The 19684-nt window shown below is 47.8% G+C and overlaps 1 protein-coding gene across 2 annotated transcripts in view; it reads left to right on the forward strand.

Annotated features, from left to right (window-relative positions):
* Positions 1 to 19684, forward strand: part of HIP1 (huntingtin interacting protein 1) — a 158404-nt gene that overhangs the window by 129466 nt on the left and 9254 nt on the right. For both annotated transcript variants that reach the window (XM_055340514.1, XM_055340515.1), the window contains exons 10-26: positions 3508 to 3583; positions 3688 to 3828; positions 4135 to 4232; positions 4588 to 4660; positions 5311 to 5494; positions 6186 to 6274; positions 6862 to 6978; positions 9104 to 9205; positions 9435 to 9578; positions 10048 to 10183; positions 11973 to 12059; positions 12473 to 12580; positions 12664 to 12797; positions 16599 to 16709; positions 17531 to 17589; positions 18131 to 18224; positions 19321 to 19421. In XM_055340514.1, the coding sequence (XP_055196489.1) occupies positions 3508 to 3583; positions 3688 to 3828; positions 4135 to 4232; positions 4588 to 4660; positions 5311 to 5494; positions 6186 to 6274; positions 6862 to 6978; positions 9104 to 9205; positions 9435 to 9578; positions 10048 to 10183; positions 11973 to 12059; positions 12473 to 12580; positions 12664 to 12797; positions 16599 to 16709; positions 17531 to 17589; positions 18131 to 18224; positions 19321 to 19421 (1854 nt within the window). The remainder of the gene's footprint in view (positions 1 to 3507; positions 3584 to 3687; positions 3829 to 4134; positions 4233 to 4587; positions 4661 to 5310; positions 5495 to 6185; positions 6275 to 6861; positions 6979 to 9103; positions 9206 to 9434; positions 9579 to 10047; positions 10184 to 11972; positions 12060 to 12472; positions 12581 to 12663; positions 12798 to 16598; positions 16710 to 17530; positions 17590 to 18130; positions 18225 to 19320; positions 19422 to 19684) is intronic.

A 19684-nucleotide genomic window follows, 5' to 3' on the forward strand; every position in this document is an offset into this window, starting at 1 on the left:
CAGGGCGTGATCCTGGAGACCCGGGATCAAGTCCCACGTTGGGCTCCCTGCTTGGAGCCTGCTCTAACCTCTGCCTGTGTGTGTGTGTGTCTCTCTCTTTCTGTGTCTCTAATAAATAAATAAATCTTAAAAATAAGATAATCGAGGAATGAGAGTATCTTCATGATAAAGCACTACAACAAAGGAAAATAACTAGTACAGCAGCAAACCTACCACTGGCTGGTGAAGCTATCAGTTCTAAGCTATCAGTTCTCTCATAAAACCCACATGAGTGGGATACCCAGGTGGCTCATCAGTTGAGCATCTGCCTTTGGCTGAGGGTGTGATCCTGGGGTCCCAGGATCGGGTCCCACATCGGACTCCCTGCATGCTCCCTCTGCCTGTGTCTCTGCCTCTCTCTCTCTCTCTGTGTCTCTCATAAATAAATAAAATCTTAAAAAAAAAAAAAACCCCACATGAGCATGTCGAAGAAGGAGATTCCATGCATTCGTTCATCACCTGCTATATGCCCAGGGCTTCATCCTCCATTTCTTCTCCCTACATTCTCACACCATGTATAGTCTTATACTGTGTGCATAAAAAGGAACACCCAGATTTGTACCTCTGGCTACGTCTTGCCTCTGAATACCAGTCTCACATACTCAGTTGTCTGTCTTACATCTCAAACTGAGCTCTAGGGTTTTCTCCCAGGGCACCTGGGTGGTGCAGTTGGTTGAGCATCTGACTCTTGGTTTCGACTTGGATTATAATCATGGCACTGTGGGATCGAGACCCATGTTGGGCTCCTTGCTGAGCACAGAGTCTGCTTCAGATTCTCTCTCCCTCTCCCCATCCCACTCATGTGCTAGCTTGCTCTCTAAATAAATAAACAAACAACAACAAAAAAAATTTTTTTTTCCTCCCTGGCCTTTTCCATCTCCGTAAATGCTCCATTTAGGCCAGAGATCTAGAACTCACTTTTGTCCTCCCCCATGTCCAGTCCACTGGCAGATGTTCTGCAAATATATCTTGGTTCCGATTGTAGCTGCCATCTCTCAGGCTACTATTGTTGTGCGCCAGGACCCTCCAATATGGTGGGTGTGCTGGGCTTCCACTCCCACCCCCTGCACTCCTATCCCTCCCCAGGGATAGGATAACCTCGTAAAGACGTCAGTCCCTTGCTCAGAGCCTTTCAGCAGCTTCTCATTACACCAAGAATCAAATCCAAGCTCTTCTCCATGGTCTACAAGACCCTGCTTGCCATCTCTGACCTCATCTTTAGGGCTTACAGTGTTTCTGCCACACGGAGTCCTTTTCCAGTTCCTAGAACATACCCCGCTCATTTCTCTGTCAGAGCCTTTAGTGCTTGCTGTTTCCACTGCTTGGAATGCTCGTCTCCCAGCCTGGCCAGCTCCAGGTCATCTTTGGTTCCCTCCTCACAAAGGCACCTCTTTTTTTTTTTTAGATTTTATTTATTTATTCATGAGAGAGAGAAGCAGAGACATAGGCAGAGGAAGAAACAGGCTCCCTGTGGGGAGCCCGATGCAGGACTCGATTCCAGGACTCCGGGATCATGCCCTGAGCCAAAGGCAGACACAGCCCCTGAGCCGCCCAGGCGCCCTGGCCTTAAGTCTTAAATCTGTTATTTAAATGTTGGGTCTTCTTCATTTCCTGTTCCTCCAACCCCACCTTTGCCTCCTCCCACCACATATCCTGTAGCCCAGCACCTCATTTATTTTTTTCATGGTTTTTAGAACAGCTTTATTTCTGCTTAACTATCCATTATTTCATCCCTAACCCCTGATATGTAACAGCCAATTATGCATAAATATTTGGAGAAATCACTAAGCTAGTAAGCTAGCTGTCTTGTCTAGAAGAAGTGCTCATCTGACTAAGGGGCAAATTATTCTGTGCATTTGGGAAAGAAAATCGTGGGTAAGAAGAGAAGTATACCTCATCTTTCATGACTTGTGCCCAAGAAGGGAAGGAGGGGACACCTGGGTGGCTCAGTGGTTGACCTTCGGCTCAGGTCACAATCCCAGGGTCCTGGGATCGAGTCCCTCATCAGGCTCCCCACAGGGAGCTTGCTTCTCCCTCTGCCTATGTCTCTGCCTCTCTCTGTGTGTCTCATGAATGAAGAAAGAAAGAGAAAGAAAGAAGAAAGAAAGAAAGAAAGAAAGAAAGAAAGAAAGAAAGAAAGAAAGAAAGAAGAAAGAAAGTCTTTAAAAAGAGGAAAGGAAGGAATGGCGTGAGAGAGAACGCAGATGTGGAGAACCCAGGTGTTCTGTTAATTTCTTCATCCCTGACAACAGAGAAAAAGCATAGCTGCCAAATCCCAAGCCCAGTCTTCTCTTGCTGGTTCCTGAACAGCAATCAGAGAACAGGTTTAGGGTTGTGCCAGCCTCCCGGGTTCCTTATTCCGTTTGAAAACCATTATATGTTTATTCCATAATAAATGACTTATTAAATCCTAGGAGACAGGCCCTGGGGCTGATTTCCTGGAATGGTAAATTCCAGTAGCTTATGAAAGCAATGCAGCCTATTACTGTTGGCTCCAGCCCAGAAAGAGGGGGATGTGTGGTCAGGTGATTTTATTTCCTTTAATTTTTTTCTAGCTTATAAAAATCTCTCCTATGAGCGAGCAGCCGCCTCACTTTCTCGTCTGCATAGATCTGGCAGTTACCTGAGGCCTCAGTGTCGTGGAATTTGGGAGGAGCGCCAATGACCTCACAGGGGTAGTCCCAACGTTGGGGTCGGAGGGCTGTCATGAGACCCCAGGGGTTCAGTTTGTTGGGCTGAGCTGGAGGAGATTTTGTGTTGCAGGGAGTGCATGCTGAGACACACAATCCTCTTTCCTCTCAGGAAATCTGTCTGATGCTCTCCGCTTTCTCAGCCTTCCATGTTTTGATTCAAAATGGAGACCCAAAGAAGAGGAAAAAATTTGGTTTCCTCACTCCCATATCCACCCAAGATTAGGACATAGTATGAATAGATTGCTTTTCTTCAACAAAGTCTTGATGAGTTAATTCCTCTGTGCATGGTACTCTGGCAAACCTAGCTCAGCAGGGCCTGGTCTGTGCCTTCTAGAAGCTTCTAGTCCAACTGGGGAGCTAGCACGTAGCTCCAGAACAAAGTGAATTAATTAAAAAGGGATCTACTTTCATAATGAAGTTCCCCTCCCAATTCCTACGGTTAGGTGGTTTATCCTCATAGTAAATTTATTTTCACGTTATTCTAACCCAAACATTCCTGGGAAGAGACATCCACCAGGCAACAGCATAGATTCTACAGTGATACAGAAATTTGTTATGGAGTGATCCACTCTTCTAGAGGATTCTGTCCTTTGAATCCTCCTTTCCTGATCTCTGCAGTAAGTGAGGACTGGCTACAGATAACCTCCCCTGCAGTGTCACAATTGAAGCCCAGCACCATGGAGGTCATCTCCTTGACAGCCCACGCCTTGGGCTGGGCGGGCAGCAGGACAGCCGGGTGGTGCCCAGCACCCCTCAGGCTCTTTTCCACCCTCAGGCTGAAAGATCTGTTCTACCGCTCCAGCAACCTCCAATATTTCAAGCGGCTCATCCAGATCCCACAGCTGCCAGAGGTAAGCGTGCCAGGCTCCACTATAGGAGCTGCTGGGGCCAGGGTGCTCTCAGAGATCTGCAAGCCTGGCGTGACACAGTGTGAGGGTGTGTCTTCCGTCTTTAGAACCCACCCAACTTCCTACGGGCCTCTGCGCTATCAGAACACATCAGCCCTGTGGTGGTCATCCCGGCTGAGGCCTCATCCCCAGACAGTGAGCCGGTATTGGAGAAGGATGACCTCGTGGACATGGATGCCTCCCAGCAGGTGAGGAAAACCTCGAACCTGAGGATTAGGTATCACAGCAGGTGGCGAGCCCCACGTGCCTCCCGTTGTGCTGCCCCATACACGCAGAATGGGAGAGCATCTGGCCTAGACCCTTGGGCTGTAACCAAGCTTGACCACCTTCTAACCCAGACTGAGCAACCCCTGGGCTACAATCCCTATGAGGGACCTCAGATGGACTTGTACCCAGTTAAGAGAGGGTCCTCTTATTAAAAGTCACTCCTCTGACCCCCACACAGAAGTCTCTGGATCTCTAACTTTGTCCTCACTCCTTTTTGGTCAACACAGAATTTATTCGACAACAAGTTTGATGACATCTTTGGCAGCTCGTTCAGCAGTGACCCCTTCAATTTCAACAGTCAAAACGGTGTGAACAAGGATGAGAAGTGAGTCTATGCTGGGTGCAGGCAGGTGGTACAGAAATTATGTGATGCCGGGGTCCGGCTGGTCTCACCTGGCGAGATGCTCCATGACACTTGGGCCCTGAGGAAGAGAAGTGTCTTGATCCCCAAATATGGGTGTCTGTAATCCCAGAGGGAGATCAGATGAGGCCAAGATAATCTGGGGGTGTGAGATTCAGGTCTGGTAACACGGAGGGTCTTAGCATATAATTTATAGAATTTCAAAGAACTTTCCCCAAATGAACACCAGCTTTTAACTTCCTCCCCCGATCTCCCAGCTCGCCTTTGGAAGGAAAGAGCTGGAAGCCTGGTGAAAGCAGCCTTGTTCTTCTGTCCCCAGGGATCACTTAATTGGTCAACTGTACAGGGATGTCACTGAGCTGAAGGCGCAGCTGGGGAGCATGAAGACTGAGGTATGAGGCAAGGGCTAATCTGGTTCTGGGCTTCGCCACGATGTAACATATTCATATTAAATTGGCTTCCCAACACTTGTTGGACCACATTTTAAGGTGGGGGCTCATTAGTAGTCCTGGTCCTCCTGTGGTCTGCATTTCCATTGTTCCTACTGTGAGAATAGCTTTTAAGCCAAGCCCTGTGTCCCTGTGGTACTTGGAGATAGCCATCATTTCCAGCTGGCCGTGAAGCCGATGAATGGTGAGAAAGGCCTGTCCTCCTCCCATGGTGATTGGAAGTTTTGATGTGTAACTCAAGGCGGTTTGCCGTGTCTGGGGTGGTACATAGGCCTGCACCTCGGGCCTGCAGCTGGCCAGAGACTTCACTCACTGGGACAGGCGAACGTCACCTCCCTCATGCCAGCTCGCCCAGGACTGCTTGCAGGCGCTGTAACAGGACCATCATTCCCCTGCTGTCACCTTGTTGTGAGCCAGGTGGCTTAGAATGACCAGACGCTTCAACTCTCACAAGCCGTGGGAGTGGTTTGTTAGGCAAGCACAGGTGTTTATTAGATCAGGGCTGGAAGCCTGGGAGGACGTGCTTCTCCTGCCCAGCCCCAGCCAAGCCCAGAGGCACAGCACTGGGGCTCACTGGTGAGTCCGTCCCACAGAGCCAGCGGGCTGTGCTGCAGTTGAAGGGCCGGGTCAGTGAGCTGGAGGCCGAGTTGGCAGAGCAGCGGCATCTGCGGCAGCAGGCAGCTGATGACAGCGAGTTTCTCCGGGCCGAGCTAGACGAGCTCAAGAAGAAGCGGGAAGACACAGAGAAGGCCCAGCGGAGCCTGACAGAGATAGAAAGTGAGTCCGTGGGGCTGGGGCTGAGGGTGGGAATGGTAGAGTCGGGTGAAGGATGCGGCTGGGCCGCAGAGGTGGGAGCCCAGCAGGTGGAGAGCCCCAGGGGCAGCACTACTCAGGATATGGGGACAGGAACTGGGAGGTGACAGTGGGGTGCCTGCCTGGGGGACGGGGTGTCCGAAGGAGAGACAGCCTAAGAGAAACTCGACATAGAATCCAAAAACACTGATGAAGCAAATGCCACGTGCACACACTCATGCTCAGGAGGTACAAATCAGTGCAGTGATCTGAATTCAGTGGATTCTTTTTATTTTTTTAATTTTTAAAAATTTTTTAAAGATTTTATTTCTTTATTTATGAGAGGCAGAGGCATAGGCAGAAGGAGGAGCAGGTTCCTCACAGGGAGCTCGATGCAGGACTAGATCCCAAGACCCTGGGATCACACCCTGAGCTGAAGGCAGACGTGCAATCACTGAGCCACCCAGGTGCCCTTCTTTTTCTTTTTTCCTTTTTTTTTTTTTATTTTTAAGACAGCTTCCCAGAGGAGTTTATTTCAGTAGGACTTCCCAGGGAGAAGACCGTGTATGCATTTGTGAAAAGCAAGAAGGATGTTCTAGGGACTCTGGCTTGTGGGAAGGCAGGCATGGGGTCCCAGTGGAGGGTAGACTGCTCATCTTGGCTCTTGACAATACAGGGAGAGCCCAAGCCAATGAACAGAGGTACAGCAAGCTAAAGGAAAAGTATAGTGAGCTGGTACAGAACCATGCTGACCTGCTGCGGAAGGTAGGCCCCTCCACCCACCTCCTGCCCTGCACCCTGCACCATCCCCATGCCACAGTGGAGACAGCCACTCCGTTCCCTACCAGTTCTGCATGGGTCACCATCCCTTCACAGAAACCACTGCTCTTCAGGCTCGCTTGCCTTCCATGTCTTGAACTCTACTTTCGATGCCAGCCCTGATTGGATTATCCCCATATTTATTATTCTTTTATTTATTTATTTATCTATGTATTTTTAGAGAGACATAGAGTAGGCGGGGAGGGGAAGAGGGAGAGGGAGAGAATCCCAGGCAGGTGCCACGCCCAGTGCAGAGCCCAATGTGGGGCTTGATCTCACGATGCTGAAATCATGAACTGAGCCAAAATCAAAAGTCAGATGCTTATTGGTCTGCCCCACCCAATTGCCCCTATTTTTTAAATACTTGAGTGCTGAGTATCTGAGGATGACAGCTTTATTCTGGCTTCTCTCTGGGTTTAAAAGTGATTTCTGTGTTCAGCTGTCTGAATGCTGTCATTTGTTCTAGAAGAGAGATGTCCCTGAGCTGTTAATCCTGAGATAAGCCAGTTCAAGACACTGTTTTTCCCTTATAGAATGCAGAGGTGACCAAACAGGTGTCCGTGGCCAGGCAAGCCCAGGCGGATTTGGAACGAGAGAAAAAAGAACTAGAAGACTCTTTCCAGCGCATAAGTGACCAGGCACAGCGGAAGGTGAGGGGAAGAAGTGTGTGGGGAATGAGGAAGGCGTATGCCCAAGTTGGAGGTGGGCCTGGGGCACTGCCCAGGTGGAAAGATCTTGTCTTTCATCCATGGGCAGCCTTGTGGATTAGGGCTCTGTGAGCATGCTATGTGAAGCATGAGGCACAGGACATGGTGCCCGATACAAAAAGGGTTAGAGACATGGTGTGATAACGGGGCTCCAGCTGAGCAGGTGCATCAGGAGAGGCTTGCCAAGGGTGAGTCGAGGACAGTTGAGGGAAGTAGTTTTGGCTCTGGATATCAGAGAGAGATGCTAACATTTATGAGGACTTGTGGCCAAGAGAACCCCCAAAAATTGGAGTGGGATTGGCAGACAGGTCCTGTTGAAGTAAGACAGTCAGATGGAGAAAACTGAATGCATTACACTTAAGGATAGTGGCTTTCATGCTTTTCTTTGACTCAGAGGAAGAAATACAGTCTATTTAACGGAAGTAAAAAGTTTCACACAGCAGCAATACTCATCCCTACTATGTGGATGCTTTTGGATACTATTTTTTTTTTTTGCTTTTTATTTCATTTTTAAAATTTTTATATTTATATATTTTTTAAAGATTTATTTATTTTACAGAGGTGGGGGCAGGGGCAGAGGGAGAGAGAGTCTTCAGCAGACTCTGAGCTGAGTATAGAACCCGACGCAGGGCTCCTTCTCACAACCCTGAGATCATGACTTGAGCCAAAACCAAGAGTGGGATGCTTAACCTACTTTGCCACCCTGACACACCCGTTTATTTCATTTTTTCAAAATATTAGCTGTGGGGATCCCTGGGTGGCGCAGCGGTTTGGCGCCTGCCTTTGGCCCAGGGCGTGATCCTGGAGACCCGGGATCGAATCCCACATCAGGCTCCCGGTGTATGGAGCCTGCTTCTCCTTCTGTCTGTGTCTCTGCCTCTCTCTCTCTCTCTGTGTGACTATCATAAATAAATAAAAATTTAGAAAAAAAAATATTAGCTGTGAATTTTATTTTATTTTTTTTAAGATTTTATTTATTTATTCATGAGAGATACACAGAGAGAGAGAGAGGGAGAGACACAGGCAGAGGGAGAAGCAGGCTCCATCCAGGGAACCCGATGTGGGACTCGATCCCGGGACTCCAGGATCACGCCCTGGGCCGAAGGCAGGCGCCAAACCGCTGAGCCACCCAGGGATCCCCTAGCTGTGAATTTTAGTGGGTTGCAACCTGCTTTTTGAAAAATACCACTTACAAAAGAAATCCAAGAAAGAGAATTGTTTCAAGATGATTAGATTCAGCAACATACCAGGTTTTGGTGTCTGAATTAAAGATCCAGGGCGGGGGGTGGGGGTGAATGGGTGACGGGCACGGAGGGGGACACTTGACGGGATGAGCACTGGGTGTTATTCTGTATGTTGGTAAATTGAACACCAATAAAAATTAATTTATAATAAAAAAATGAATTAAAGATCCAGTTCTGAAAAGGAAAAAAAAAAAAAAGATCCAGTTCTATGTTAATTATACTTTAATTTAAAAAATAAAAAACATTTTCTATAAGAAAAGAGGTTTAGTTCTATTTTAGTTAGTATTATAAGCTTAAACATGACATTTAGGAAATGTCCCTAAAATTTTCTCCTTGACATTCCACTTAGCCACTTTCTGGAATACTTTGAGCTCTCACCTACTCCCACCCACTTTTTGCTGGGTGCATCCAACCTTGCATACAAGAAAGTACACAAATCTCCCATTGATAGGTTGGGGACTTTTTTTTTTAAGATTTTATTTTTAAGTAATCCTTGCAGCCAACATGGGGCTCGAACTCATGACTCCCAAGATCAAGTGTTGCATGCCCTACCAACTGAGCCAGCTGGGCACCCCCTATAGCTTGGGGATTTTTTAAAGATTTTAAAAATTCATTTATTCACAAGAGACACACAGAGAGAGGCAGAGACATAGGCAGAGGGAGAAGCAGGCTCCCTTTGCAGGACTCAATCCCAGGACCCCGGAATCATGACCTGAGCCAAAGGCAGACGCTCAACCACTGAGCCACCCAGGGGATTTTTATATGTGCTTATCCATTGCAGCCACCACCCAAATCAGAGTGCTCCTGTTTTTCCTCTTTTTCAGACTCAAGAACAGACGGAAGTACTAGAGAGCTTGAAGCAAGAACTTGCCACCAGCAAACAGGAACTCCAGATTGTCCAAGGCAGCCTGGAAACTTCTGCCCAGGTTAGCATAACCCCTCGTCCTTGTTTTTTCCCCTATAGCTTTTGGTCCTGCTATCACCTGGCATCCAGCCCCAACCTGGTCCTATCTGTGCTTAAAGTGTGCTTGGGGGAATAAAGGTGGCAGCTTAGAGGTACCACCTCTTATTCTGTCCAAGTGGCCTGCTGGTGGGTCTAGACTCCTGGGAAGTAGATCGTTTAATTCTCCCTCTATAACATGGTTGACACTGCAGTCAGAGGCAAAGTGGGCAGCCCAGATCGCTGAACTAGAGAAGGAAAGGGGCAGCTTGGCACATGCTGTGGCTCATCGGGAGGAGGAATTAGCAGCTCTTCAGGAACAGCTAGAACACACCCGGCGGGAACTGACCAGTGCAAAGGTAAGTGACGGATGCCCGCTCCAGATGACCAGTTCCGGGCTCACAGCCATGGGCCTCAATGATGTATTCATGGAGATGGGGTGGGGCAGGGACAGTCCGTGAAAGCAGGTGGGGCCACTGGCCCGATGGTGAAGGCATTCTGTAACCATAGTTCCAAACGCCAGCATGCTCTGTGTCAGCCACAGAGCAAAGCTGCCTCTTTTTCACATGAGAAGAGCTACACCTGACATCGTCTATGAGCACAGAGAATGGGTTACAGCACATCTGTCCCCGTAGCTTCCAGTGCCACACACTTGTGCACATCCACAAAGTAAAGGAGTTGTTTTCTGTGTCAGGTGGACCGGCTTGGGCTTCATTAGCAATAGCTTGAGTTAAGATGCCAGGAATCCCAGCTACATCAAGGTGGATGCTACCCAAAGGCTCCTAATGGGGTCCGTGTCAGATTCTCACCTCCCTGGACCATTTCTAGGAATCAGCGTGCCAGCTTGCCAAAGACCAACGAAGAATGCTTTTGGCGGAGTTGAGGAAGGCTGCAGAACAGGTGGTACGGGAGGCCCTGCGGAAGCTCGAGGAACCTACTCTAATCAGCTGTGCCGGATCTGCAGGTACCCTCCCCACCCCGGTCTGCTCACAGGTGCGAATTCAGTGTTCAGTGTTGACATGGAATCCCAAGTGACACTGAGCTTGTGTCCTCAGCCTGAGCAGGTCAGGGTCGCCTGGCAATGCCCAGGCTCCACCCTAAGATCAGTTCAGCCAGTAGCTCTGTGGCCCAGGGGCTGGGCGGTAGTACTTTCTGAAATGGATGTGATACCACTGCTCTACGCAGCAGGTCACACTGATGAAACTCACTGGGAGCAGAGCCCTGATAACAACTCCAAGCATCAGGGGGAGGAGGAGCAGACGGCCCTGTGTCTCTCTGAACAGGAAAATATGATCTGAATGAAGAGATGGTTGCACAGGAGCTTCAGGCCCACACGGGGAGCATGATGAAATGTGGTGGGGCAGAAATATTGAGAATACCCATGCAGTCTCAGGCATGTTCCAGAGGCCTAAGAACGTGCCGGTGAGGCAGCGGCTGGAGCCAGAGAAGCCCTGTGGATGAGGAGGGACTTCAGAGGTGGCAAAGCATCCAGGCCTAGGGCATTGGTGAAATCATGGGTGTAGCTACAAGAGGGCCACTGAGGACAAGGTAGATGCAAGGAAACAACCAAGAGTCAGTCTTCATAATCAAATAAAAATGTCTATGGGATGCCTGGGTGGCTCAATCAGTTGAGCATCTGACTCTTGATTTCAGCTCAGGTCATGATCTCAGGGTCCTGGGATCAAGCCCTGCCTCAGGCTCTGCTGTGCACTCAGCGTGGAGTCTGCTTGAGACACTCTGTCTCTCTCTCCCCCACTGCTCCCTCCACATTCATGCTCGTTGTCTCTCTCTTTCTCTCAAATAAATCTTAAAAAGAAAAGAAAAGAAAGAAATGTCTCCATTTGGTGATGTCTACAGCAAGGACTGTTCTATCTTATTCAGGAGGGAACCCATCTGTAAGGAAACCCAGCAGTTAGAGAAGGAGTACACTAAGTACCCAGTTACTGAGGGAATGCCAGGAAATGGGGCAACTGTGGGTGGATTCTGAGGAGAGACTTTCTCCCAAAGCTGGGCTTTGAAGGAAGATGATGGACATGAGCCAGTGGAGGGAAAGAACCGCAGGGGATAATACACAAACTGCTCACATAACTGAGTGGCTCACAGTGTGCCAGCCACCGTTTTAAGCGCTCCACACACCTCCACCCAGCTAATTCTCACAATAGTGCTGTGAGGTGGTACTGTCCCTCTGTTTTCAGATGAGGAAGCAGGTGTGGATGGCCTGAGATCATAGCCAGTGAGGGGGGAGCCAGGAGCCACACCTATGCAGTCTGACATGAGCACTCATACTTTAACTCTTATGCAACAATCTTTGTGGACCTGTATCCAGAGGCACAGAGTGGGAATGGCTGTGTGGTATGCACAGCATGAGCACAGATTGGCCCATGGAGCCAAGGGTCTGGGTTCAAGATTGATGAAAGTCCAAGGTCCTTGAAAGTCTTACCAGGAAGGCCTGGATTTGATTGGGCAGGCAGACAGGAGAAGGGAGAGGCTGACTCTAAGGCTGCTGATGTGGTTTGCCCTATTTCTTGGCTAAGGGACTTATTGGGTTCAGAAGCTCAGCTTTTGAAGCTACAGTAGGAGAGTCCTGTTCAAGCGTAGTCAACCCTCTTTCCTCCACCCCCCATCTTAGGGCAGCTCCTGCAGAGCTAAGGCCACTCACTAGGTAGGCTCATCGATCACATGGCTTAACCTCATAGGAATAAAACGAGTCTGACAACCCTGGCTCTGACTTTGCCCTATCTCCCTTCTCACAGATCACCTTCTCTCCAAGGTCAAGTCTGTTTCCAGCTGCATCGAGCAACTGGAAGAAAGCTGGAGCCGCTATCTGGCCTGCCCAGAAGGTAAGAAAGGTGCAGGATAGGGTCTTTTGCTTAGTGACAGCTGGGCAGCACTCAGAAACGCTTGCATGTGGAGGTAACAACGGGTTCCTATGCACCAAGAAAGGGGTATGTGTGGGACGCCTGGGTGGCTCATTGGTTGAACATCTGCCTTTGGCTCAGGGCGTGATCCTGGGGTCCTGGGATCAAGTCCCGCATCGGGCTCCCTGCAAGGAAACTGCTTCTCCCTCTGCCTATGTCTCTGTCTCTCTCTCTCTCTCTGTTTCATGATTAAATAAATAAAATCTTAAAAAAAAAAAAAAGAAAGAAAGAAAGGAAAAGAAAGGAGGTGTGTGTAATCTGTAAAGCAGGGAAGGAGGTAGGGAGAGAACACCCCTCAACAGCCCTGAGCAACACCTCCTTTAAACTCCTGGCAGATGTCAGTGGGCTTCTCCACTCGGTAACCCTCCTTGCTCACTTGACCAGTGACACCATGGCTCACGTGAGCACCACCTGCCTTCGAGCCCCGCCGGAGCCTGCCGACTGTGAGTACCATGGCTGGGGGACTGGTCTGGAAAGTAGGGGGAGCAGAGGGCCTTCAAAAGTCTTGGTTACCTTGCATCTCCAGCACTGGCCGAGGCCTGCAAGCAGTTTGGCAAGGAAATCCTCCTCTATCTGGCTTTCCTGGAGGAAGAAGGAACGCAGGAGAATGACAGTACAGCCGTGAAGAGCTGCCTTAACAAGATATCCACTATTGCCGAGGTAGGAGCTATGTTACTAGCGGGGGAGGGGGTGGGGGGGTAGAAGTTACAGTGGTTCTTGAGGATGAGTGCTGGTGATCTCTTAGATGGCCTAAGTCAGTTCTTTCTGCGCTTTCCACTTGGCTCAAGAAAGTGAGAGCTGGCAATGAAAAATCTGATCCCCTGAACAACTTTCCAGTTGTAGCTCATGCGTTGGCCATGCACAGAGGACCTACTGTGTGTTCGTTACTAGGCTAAGCAGTATCAAAGAAGAGTAAGCATAGTTTCCTTGTTTTTCCAGGATTTGTATCTGAATGAACAGGTTAACACCTCACGTGGAGGTAACAATGTATTTATTGATTTAATAAAGATGCAGTATGTCGTACATGATGGGCAATGTGCCAGATGTGGTTGGACAGAGACCGACAAGACATTGTCTCTATGGGAAAGGAAAATAAGGAAATCACTCATTTCTATATAGTGGGATGAGAGTAGTAATCAGCTCTGTTTGAAGAGTTCAGTACAAGGCAATATTTACTTAATTCCAAAAATGGGTCATAAATAATATTAAGTCCAAGGAAGGAAGGGATCAGGGCCATAGTTCAGATTTTCATCATCCCTCATCTGAACTCTTACAACTTTCTGATTAGTTTTTCTGCCTTTGGCCTTTTTTTCTTCTGATCTCTTCCAAAAACAGATCTGATTACGATTTCTCATTTGATAACAAAAATCAAATTCTGTAATGTGATAGCCAAGGACCGTCATAGTCTGGCCCTTATTCATCTAGATCCCTCCCACCCACCACCTTCACCTTGTGATGTTGGTGGCTAGCACTGCAGTATAGCTGCCTGCCTGTGTCTTTCCCTCGTGAGTCCTCAAAGACAGAGCCCATACCTTATTCACGTTGTTCCCTCTGTCCCTGGCGTGGTATCTGGCAGGTGGTTAACACCCAGCAGATGTTTAATTAATAGAATATGCACATAGAGAGCAAAGCAGATAAAAAAATCAGAAGGGGAGGAAGGTTCATACTGGGGAGAAGAGGGCAATGAGGTAGGGAATCGTCAGTGTCTGAATGAAGGAAGACTTTGGGTAATGGTGAATTGATAACCTTTCTTTCAATAGAATGACATGATCCTGGTGATATTTTAGTGTTATTAAATTGCTGATGGGGGCCTAGGCAGTGTTACCACAGTCTGCCTTTTGCTGGAGATAGAGCATCTTCTCCAGGGCCATGCAGAACCAAGTCTCAGTACGCACACATAGTATGTAGGACACCATGAGATGAGGAAATAATAATCAAATTAATTGGGCAGCCCCGATGGCCCAGTGGTTTGGCGCCGCCTTCAGCCTGGTGTATGATCCTGGAGACCCGGGATCCCTACATGGAGCCTGCTTCTCCCTCTTCCTGTGTCTCTGCCTCTCTCTCTCTCTCTCTCTCTCTGTCATGAATAAATAAATAAAAATCTTTAAATTAAAAAAAAAAAGAATCAAATTAATTTTAAAAAGCAAAGTGTGAGAGGAAGATCCTGGTGCATTTCTTTTCTGTCAATAGGACTGACCAGGTGTTTAGAAGCTCTTCCCAAGACAGGACATAGAAAATGCCAAATAAAATTTGTGGGGGAAAATGTTAATTGAATCTGCACTGGCAGAAAAACTAAGGAAATTCTCAGAATCAGACACCAAAAGGGTGCAGGAACCAGTGTTTGTTCATCTCTTGGCCTAGAGCTTGGATTTTAATTGGCCGTACACATAGAAGAGAGTTAAGAAACAAAACCTAGGCCCAAGTAGCATAGACGTTTGGAATACAGAGATTTCCTCCCCAAAACACAATTCCAAAAGGTCACACCCCTAATGAATGGGGGAAAAGCCTACTCTGTTGGAGAGATCTTGTCTCAACCTTGGTTATAGGGGAAGAAAGGAGGAAACACGGCTGGCTAGGGAATTTCTAACTACAAGCCACCTGTCCATGGGTTCAGAATCTATATCTACTATCTGTGTGGCCTGAAAAAACCCAAACAGAAAATTAAAGTAGTCAGGTTGTTAGGGGCCCAGGTACCTTAGTAGAAGCAGATCCAAGTGGTCTCTGAAAGGATATACTTTGAATCTAAACCCCAAAGAACTTTCACAGATAAATCCCAAGGCACATAAGTTCGCCATAAATGTATTTGACATGTTAAAGAACTTTTCAAAAGGTATTTTATAAGTGTGACAAAGGACTAAGATATTTTCAAAAGTAACTAGATATATTTGAAAAACAACCACTGAACCACGTTCCAGGATGAATCTCACACATGGACTGCTGAGTAAACAAGCAAGTCATAGGAAAAGTGGATACAGTTAGGACGCCTTTTATTTTTATTTCTTATCTTTTTTAAGATTTTATTTCTTTATTTGAGAAAAAGAGACAGAGATAGAGAGCACAAGTGGGGAAGAGAGGGAGAAGCAGGCTCCTGCTGAGCAGGGAGCCCAAAGCGGGGAGATCTCAGGACCCCAGAATCATGACCTGAGTCAAAGGCAAATGCTCAACTCACTGAGCCACCCAGGCACCCGCTGTTGGTGGGGTGCCATAGCTCTAGGTTCCCTTTTAAATAAAAATCAAAACGGGCGCCTGGGTGGTTCAGTGGGTTAAGCATCCAACTCTTGGTTTCAGCTCAGGTCATAAATCAAGTCCTGCATCAGGCTCTGCGCTCAGTGTGGAGTCTGCTTAAGACTCTTTTGGTAAAATAAATAAATAAAATCTTTAAAATAAGTAAATAAAGGTCAAAACATATGTACATAATGTTATACTGTTTAAGGATGTATTTGTATGGAGTTTTTTAAAAAGACACAGTAAGCATTCTCCTGAATTCTGTGTTTATCTTGAGGTGGGGAGCAGGGAGGAGATGGCATTAGGGTGGAATACAAAGGAGATTTTAAAGGTACTGATAATGTTTCTTAAGCTATTCCTGAAGTCAGGTGGTAGATCCATGGGCCATTGTTCTTATTCTTTAAATCAAATCTGTTTTATACTTTGTAGATATAACAGATAATATTTTCAGAATTCACAGGCTTTGCTGTCAGCCCTGAGTTCAAATCCCTGCTCTGCCATTCATTAGCAGAGTTTCTAGGGTCAAGACATTTGACCTCTCTGAACCTTGGCTTCCCATCTGTAGAATAGGACCAGTAACTGCCTCATATGATCACTGTGGATGCAAAGTTAAGTAAGATGTCTAGTTGGAAGACATCACCCACATTTGAAGATTTTTTAAAAAAAACCTCCCAAGGGGCACCTGGGGGACACAGTCAGTTGACTTCTAACTCTTGATTTTGGCTCAGGTCGTGATCTCAAGGTCATGACCTCAAGCCCTGCATCAGGCTCTGCACTCAACATGGGGTCTACTTCAGGATCTCTCTCCCTCTCCCTATGCCCCTCCCACTCTTGCTCTCTCTCAAATATTCAAGTAAATAAATGCATCATAAAATAAAGTAAAATAAAATAAAATAATAAAATAAAATACCTCCTAAGCCACAAATACAATATATTGCAGCTGTGGGGTCAAGGTCTAAGCAGCTGCAACTGAATGGCCTTGTGGGGGCTTTCTAGAAGGCAGGGATGGCTTTCTAGAAGGAAAGGGTTTCTCAGTGAGAGTCAGAGGAGGAGGCTGGAGCATGAGGTTCTGGGGTTCACACAGTAGCAAGTTCTAGACAAGGCCTGCACAGGAGACCCCTCTATGGGTTCCAGAAGTGTGTTATGTGGCAGGGCCCTCTTCTCCTACCTCTGCCACAGGAGAATAGAGAAGAGATCAAAGAGTCATTGCAGCCTTTGTGATGATGCTGTTCACAGGAGCTCCGGCCCAGAGGCCTAGACATCAAACAGGAGGAGCTGGGGGACCTGGTGGACAAGGAGATGGCTGCCACTTCGGCTGCCATTGAAACTGCTACGGCCAGAATCGAGGTATGGAGGTATTTGCCATGTTTCTTAGGGCAAGGCTCTTATAGCTTCTCATAGCTTCTTGACTTTGTCAGTAGTGACATTGCCCCCCTGGATGTATCTAAATTGTTCATTAAGGCTACAGAGGCCCCCTGTAAGACCAGCCAAAACCCAGACTCACCAGGGTCCCTGAGGAATAGAAGATGAGAAGCCTCTCACCTCCTTTAGTGTCAGGCCATCCTCTGTCACAGTTCCAGACTGACTGCTTGCTGGTTCTATGACTTGGGATAGGCCATTCCATTAAGCTCACCAAGTTTCCATTTCTACATGATGGCAGGAGTAATAGTACTTGCCTCAGAGGGATGTTGCAAGAGATAATGCACATTTATCTTACTTAGTGCCAGGCACCCGTAAAATCAACAGACATGATGGTCTCAGGGAAAAGCTGAGTTGAGGGAGTGGCATTGGGAAAGTCACATATGGCTCCTTTGGTGGAAGACTCTGGCTGCCCATCTTGGCATGAGTACCTGTTGATCAGGTACTCACTGGTAGCAGCTGCCCCCTGTTGGTGGGGTGCCATAGCTCTAACAGTTCTGCACTCATCAGCCTGGGAGCCAGCATGTTGAGACAGACCCTCAGTGGACAGTAGAGCCAGTCTGCAGGGGCTGCTTCCCACTGAAGGGATCAGAAGCCTGGATTCGTTTCTCAACTCACCAGGTTGTGGATTGGCCCTTCTGGGTTTGGGTTTCTCAACTACAACAGGAGGCTGGACACAGGGTATATCAGGATGCCCGTGAGCCCTCAGTAGCCATGATGCACTGAGAAAACCTGCTTCTTTTTAACAGGAGATGCTCAGCAAATCCCGAGCTGGAGACACAGGAGTCAAATTGGAGGTGAATGAAAGGTTAGTCTGAGCAGCATGATGGCACTTAGGTGATTAGGTTGAATCTCTCCTGCAGTGGATTATACGAACTAGATTAGAACATTAGCAACCGGGGATCCCTGGGTGGCGCAGCGGTTTGGCGCCTGCCTTTGGCCCAGGGCGCGATCCTGGAGACCCGGGATCGAATCCCACGTCGGGCTCCTGGTGCATGGAGCCTGCTTTTCCCTCTGCCTGTGTCTCTGCCTCTCTCACTCTCTCTCTCTCTGTGCCTATCATAAATTAAAAAAAAAAAAAGAAGAAGAACATTAGCAACCACAGGCAACATCTAAGTCTGTGTAGTTGTCAATATTATCTTGATGATAATATTGCCATTGCATTTTAGGGGAAAAGAAACCCCAAGAAGCATCACATAACTGTCCCCAGCCAAGTCTCCTTCCTCACATGCCTATGTATGGAAATGTATTCCCCACCGCCCTTCTGATCCCAAGTTTGCCTGTGTTTAGACATGGGAAAGAGAACAGACTCCTTCACTGTTCTTGGTCCCTGACTTTTTCCCACCCAGGATCCTTGGTTCCTGTACGAGCCTAATGCAAGCCATTCAGGTCCTGATTGTGGCCTCTAAGGATCTCCAGAGAGAAATAGTGGAGAGTGGCCGGGTAAGCATGGATGAGGGCCCCTGGACATCATTCACAGACTCCCCGTTCACAGAAGGGCTACATCTGCTCAGTACACTCGTCTACATTCAGCGAATTCCACAGGGGCTGTCATCTTGTCCCGTGTATCCATCTGAGGGCACATCCACCACTCATGGCTGAGTGCAGATGCCCTGGGGAAGAAGTGGGGGGCAACTGCCAGGTCCCCAGGGGGACAGTCAGCCTGAGTCTCCAGCTGCAGGGACATTAGCCTAGGCAACATCATCAGAACCTACTCTGGAGACCCTGTGCATTGCAAGTCTGGGCCCTTAGAGGAATAAAGGAGAGCTTTTGGAAACTGGGCCTGGCTGCTGACCTTTCATGGCGTGGCCATGTCTCCTTCCTGTGGCAGAGTCAGCTGGCAGTTATTCACAGGCCAACCCTGCTCCAGTCTCTGGTCCATGTCCTCACTGGATTTTCTCCATCCTCTGCTGGCCATACTATCATCATGTTCCTTCACACACCCTGTATGCAGCCGCCACTCAGGAGACCAGAGGTCCAGGGAGGGATTTCTGAGCCTGAAAACTATTCTTTCAAAGAAGGAAGCCATCTCTGTCTTGGTGGTGGTGCTTTTTCTCAGATCAAGACAGGGTGTTTTCTATCTCCAAAATAGTCTGAGCAGGGAGCACCTGTGGATTCTGAGACTATCAGACACTTCCAAAGCATGAACTCATTTTAAAATTCCGAGGAGAAATCATTTGTTTCAGTTATTCACTGTGTACTCTCCTCTTTCAAAACTGGAGTGAGCAGTTAGACTTCTCTCAGATCATGTTGTTCATATATGCACGTGAATATGTATATATTCTTATGTCTACAGCTTGGAAATGTGATATTATAGAAATGCTATATAAGTTTTGGAGTCAGAAAAGCCTAGGGTTTACTTCCACTATTCCCTGCATGAATTTGGGAAAAGGATTTTTGCTTTTCTGAATCCTCATTCTCTCATCTGTAAAATGGGGTGTTAATGCTTAGGTCCTGGGGTTAGTGTGAGGTATGAGAGTAATAGACATAAAAGCACCTGGCACCCAATAAAAGCTAGTCATTATTTTCACTTCCTCAGGGCACGGCATCACCTAAAGAGTTTTATGCCAAGAATTCTCGATGGACAGAAGGACTCATCTCAGCCTCCAAAGCCGTTGGCTGGGGAGCCACTATCATGGTGTAAGTGTCTGTCACTCCTCCAATTCCATGGATCCATCTCAGAGAACAGCTGAGGGGAAAAAAGTCTGCCCCTTAGAAACAAACTGTTGATAGGGAAGTTAACTCAAAGTTTAAAAGGGAACCTGGGTCTCCTTGGGCCTCACAGGTAGGCAGGCTGTGCTCTCTAAATAGCCAGGGTGATGGGATGGGGGTGCGGTCTGGAGGTGGGCTCATCAGGGGATGCAGCTGTCCATGACATAATTTATCTTGTCTCTTCCTGACAA

This window comes from Nyctereutes procyonoides, unplaced genomic scaffold (genome assembly GCF_905146905.1).
Source record: "Nyctereutes procyonoides isolate TBG_1078 unplaced genomic scaffold, NYPRO_anot_genome, whole genome shotgun sequence".
NCBI lineage: Eukaryota > Metazoa > Chordata > Mammalia > Carnivora > Canidae > Nyctereutes > Nyctereutes procyonoides.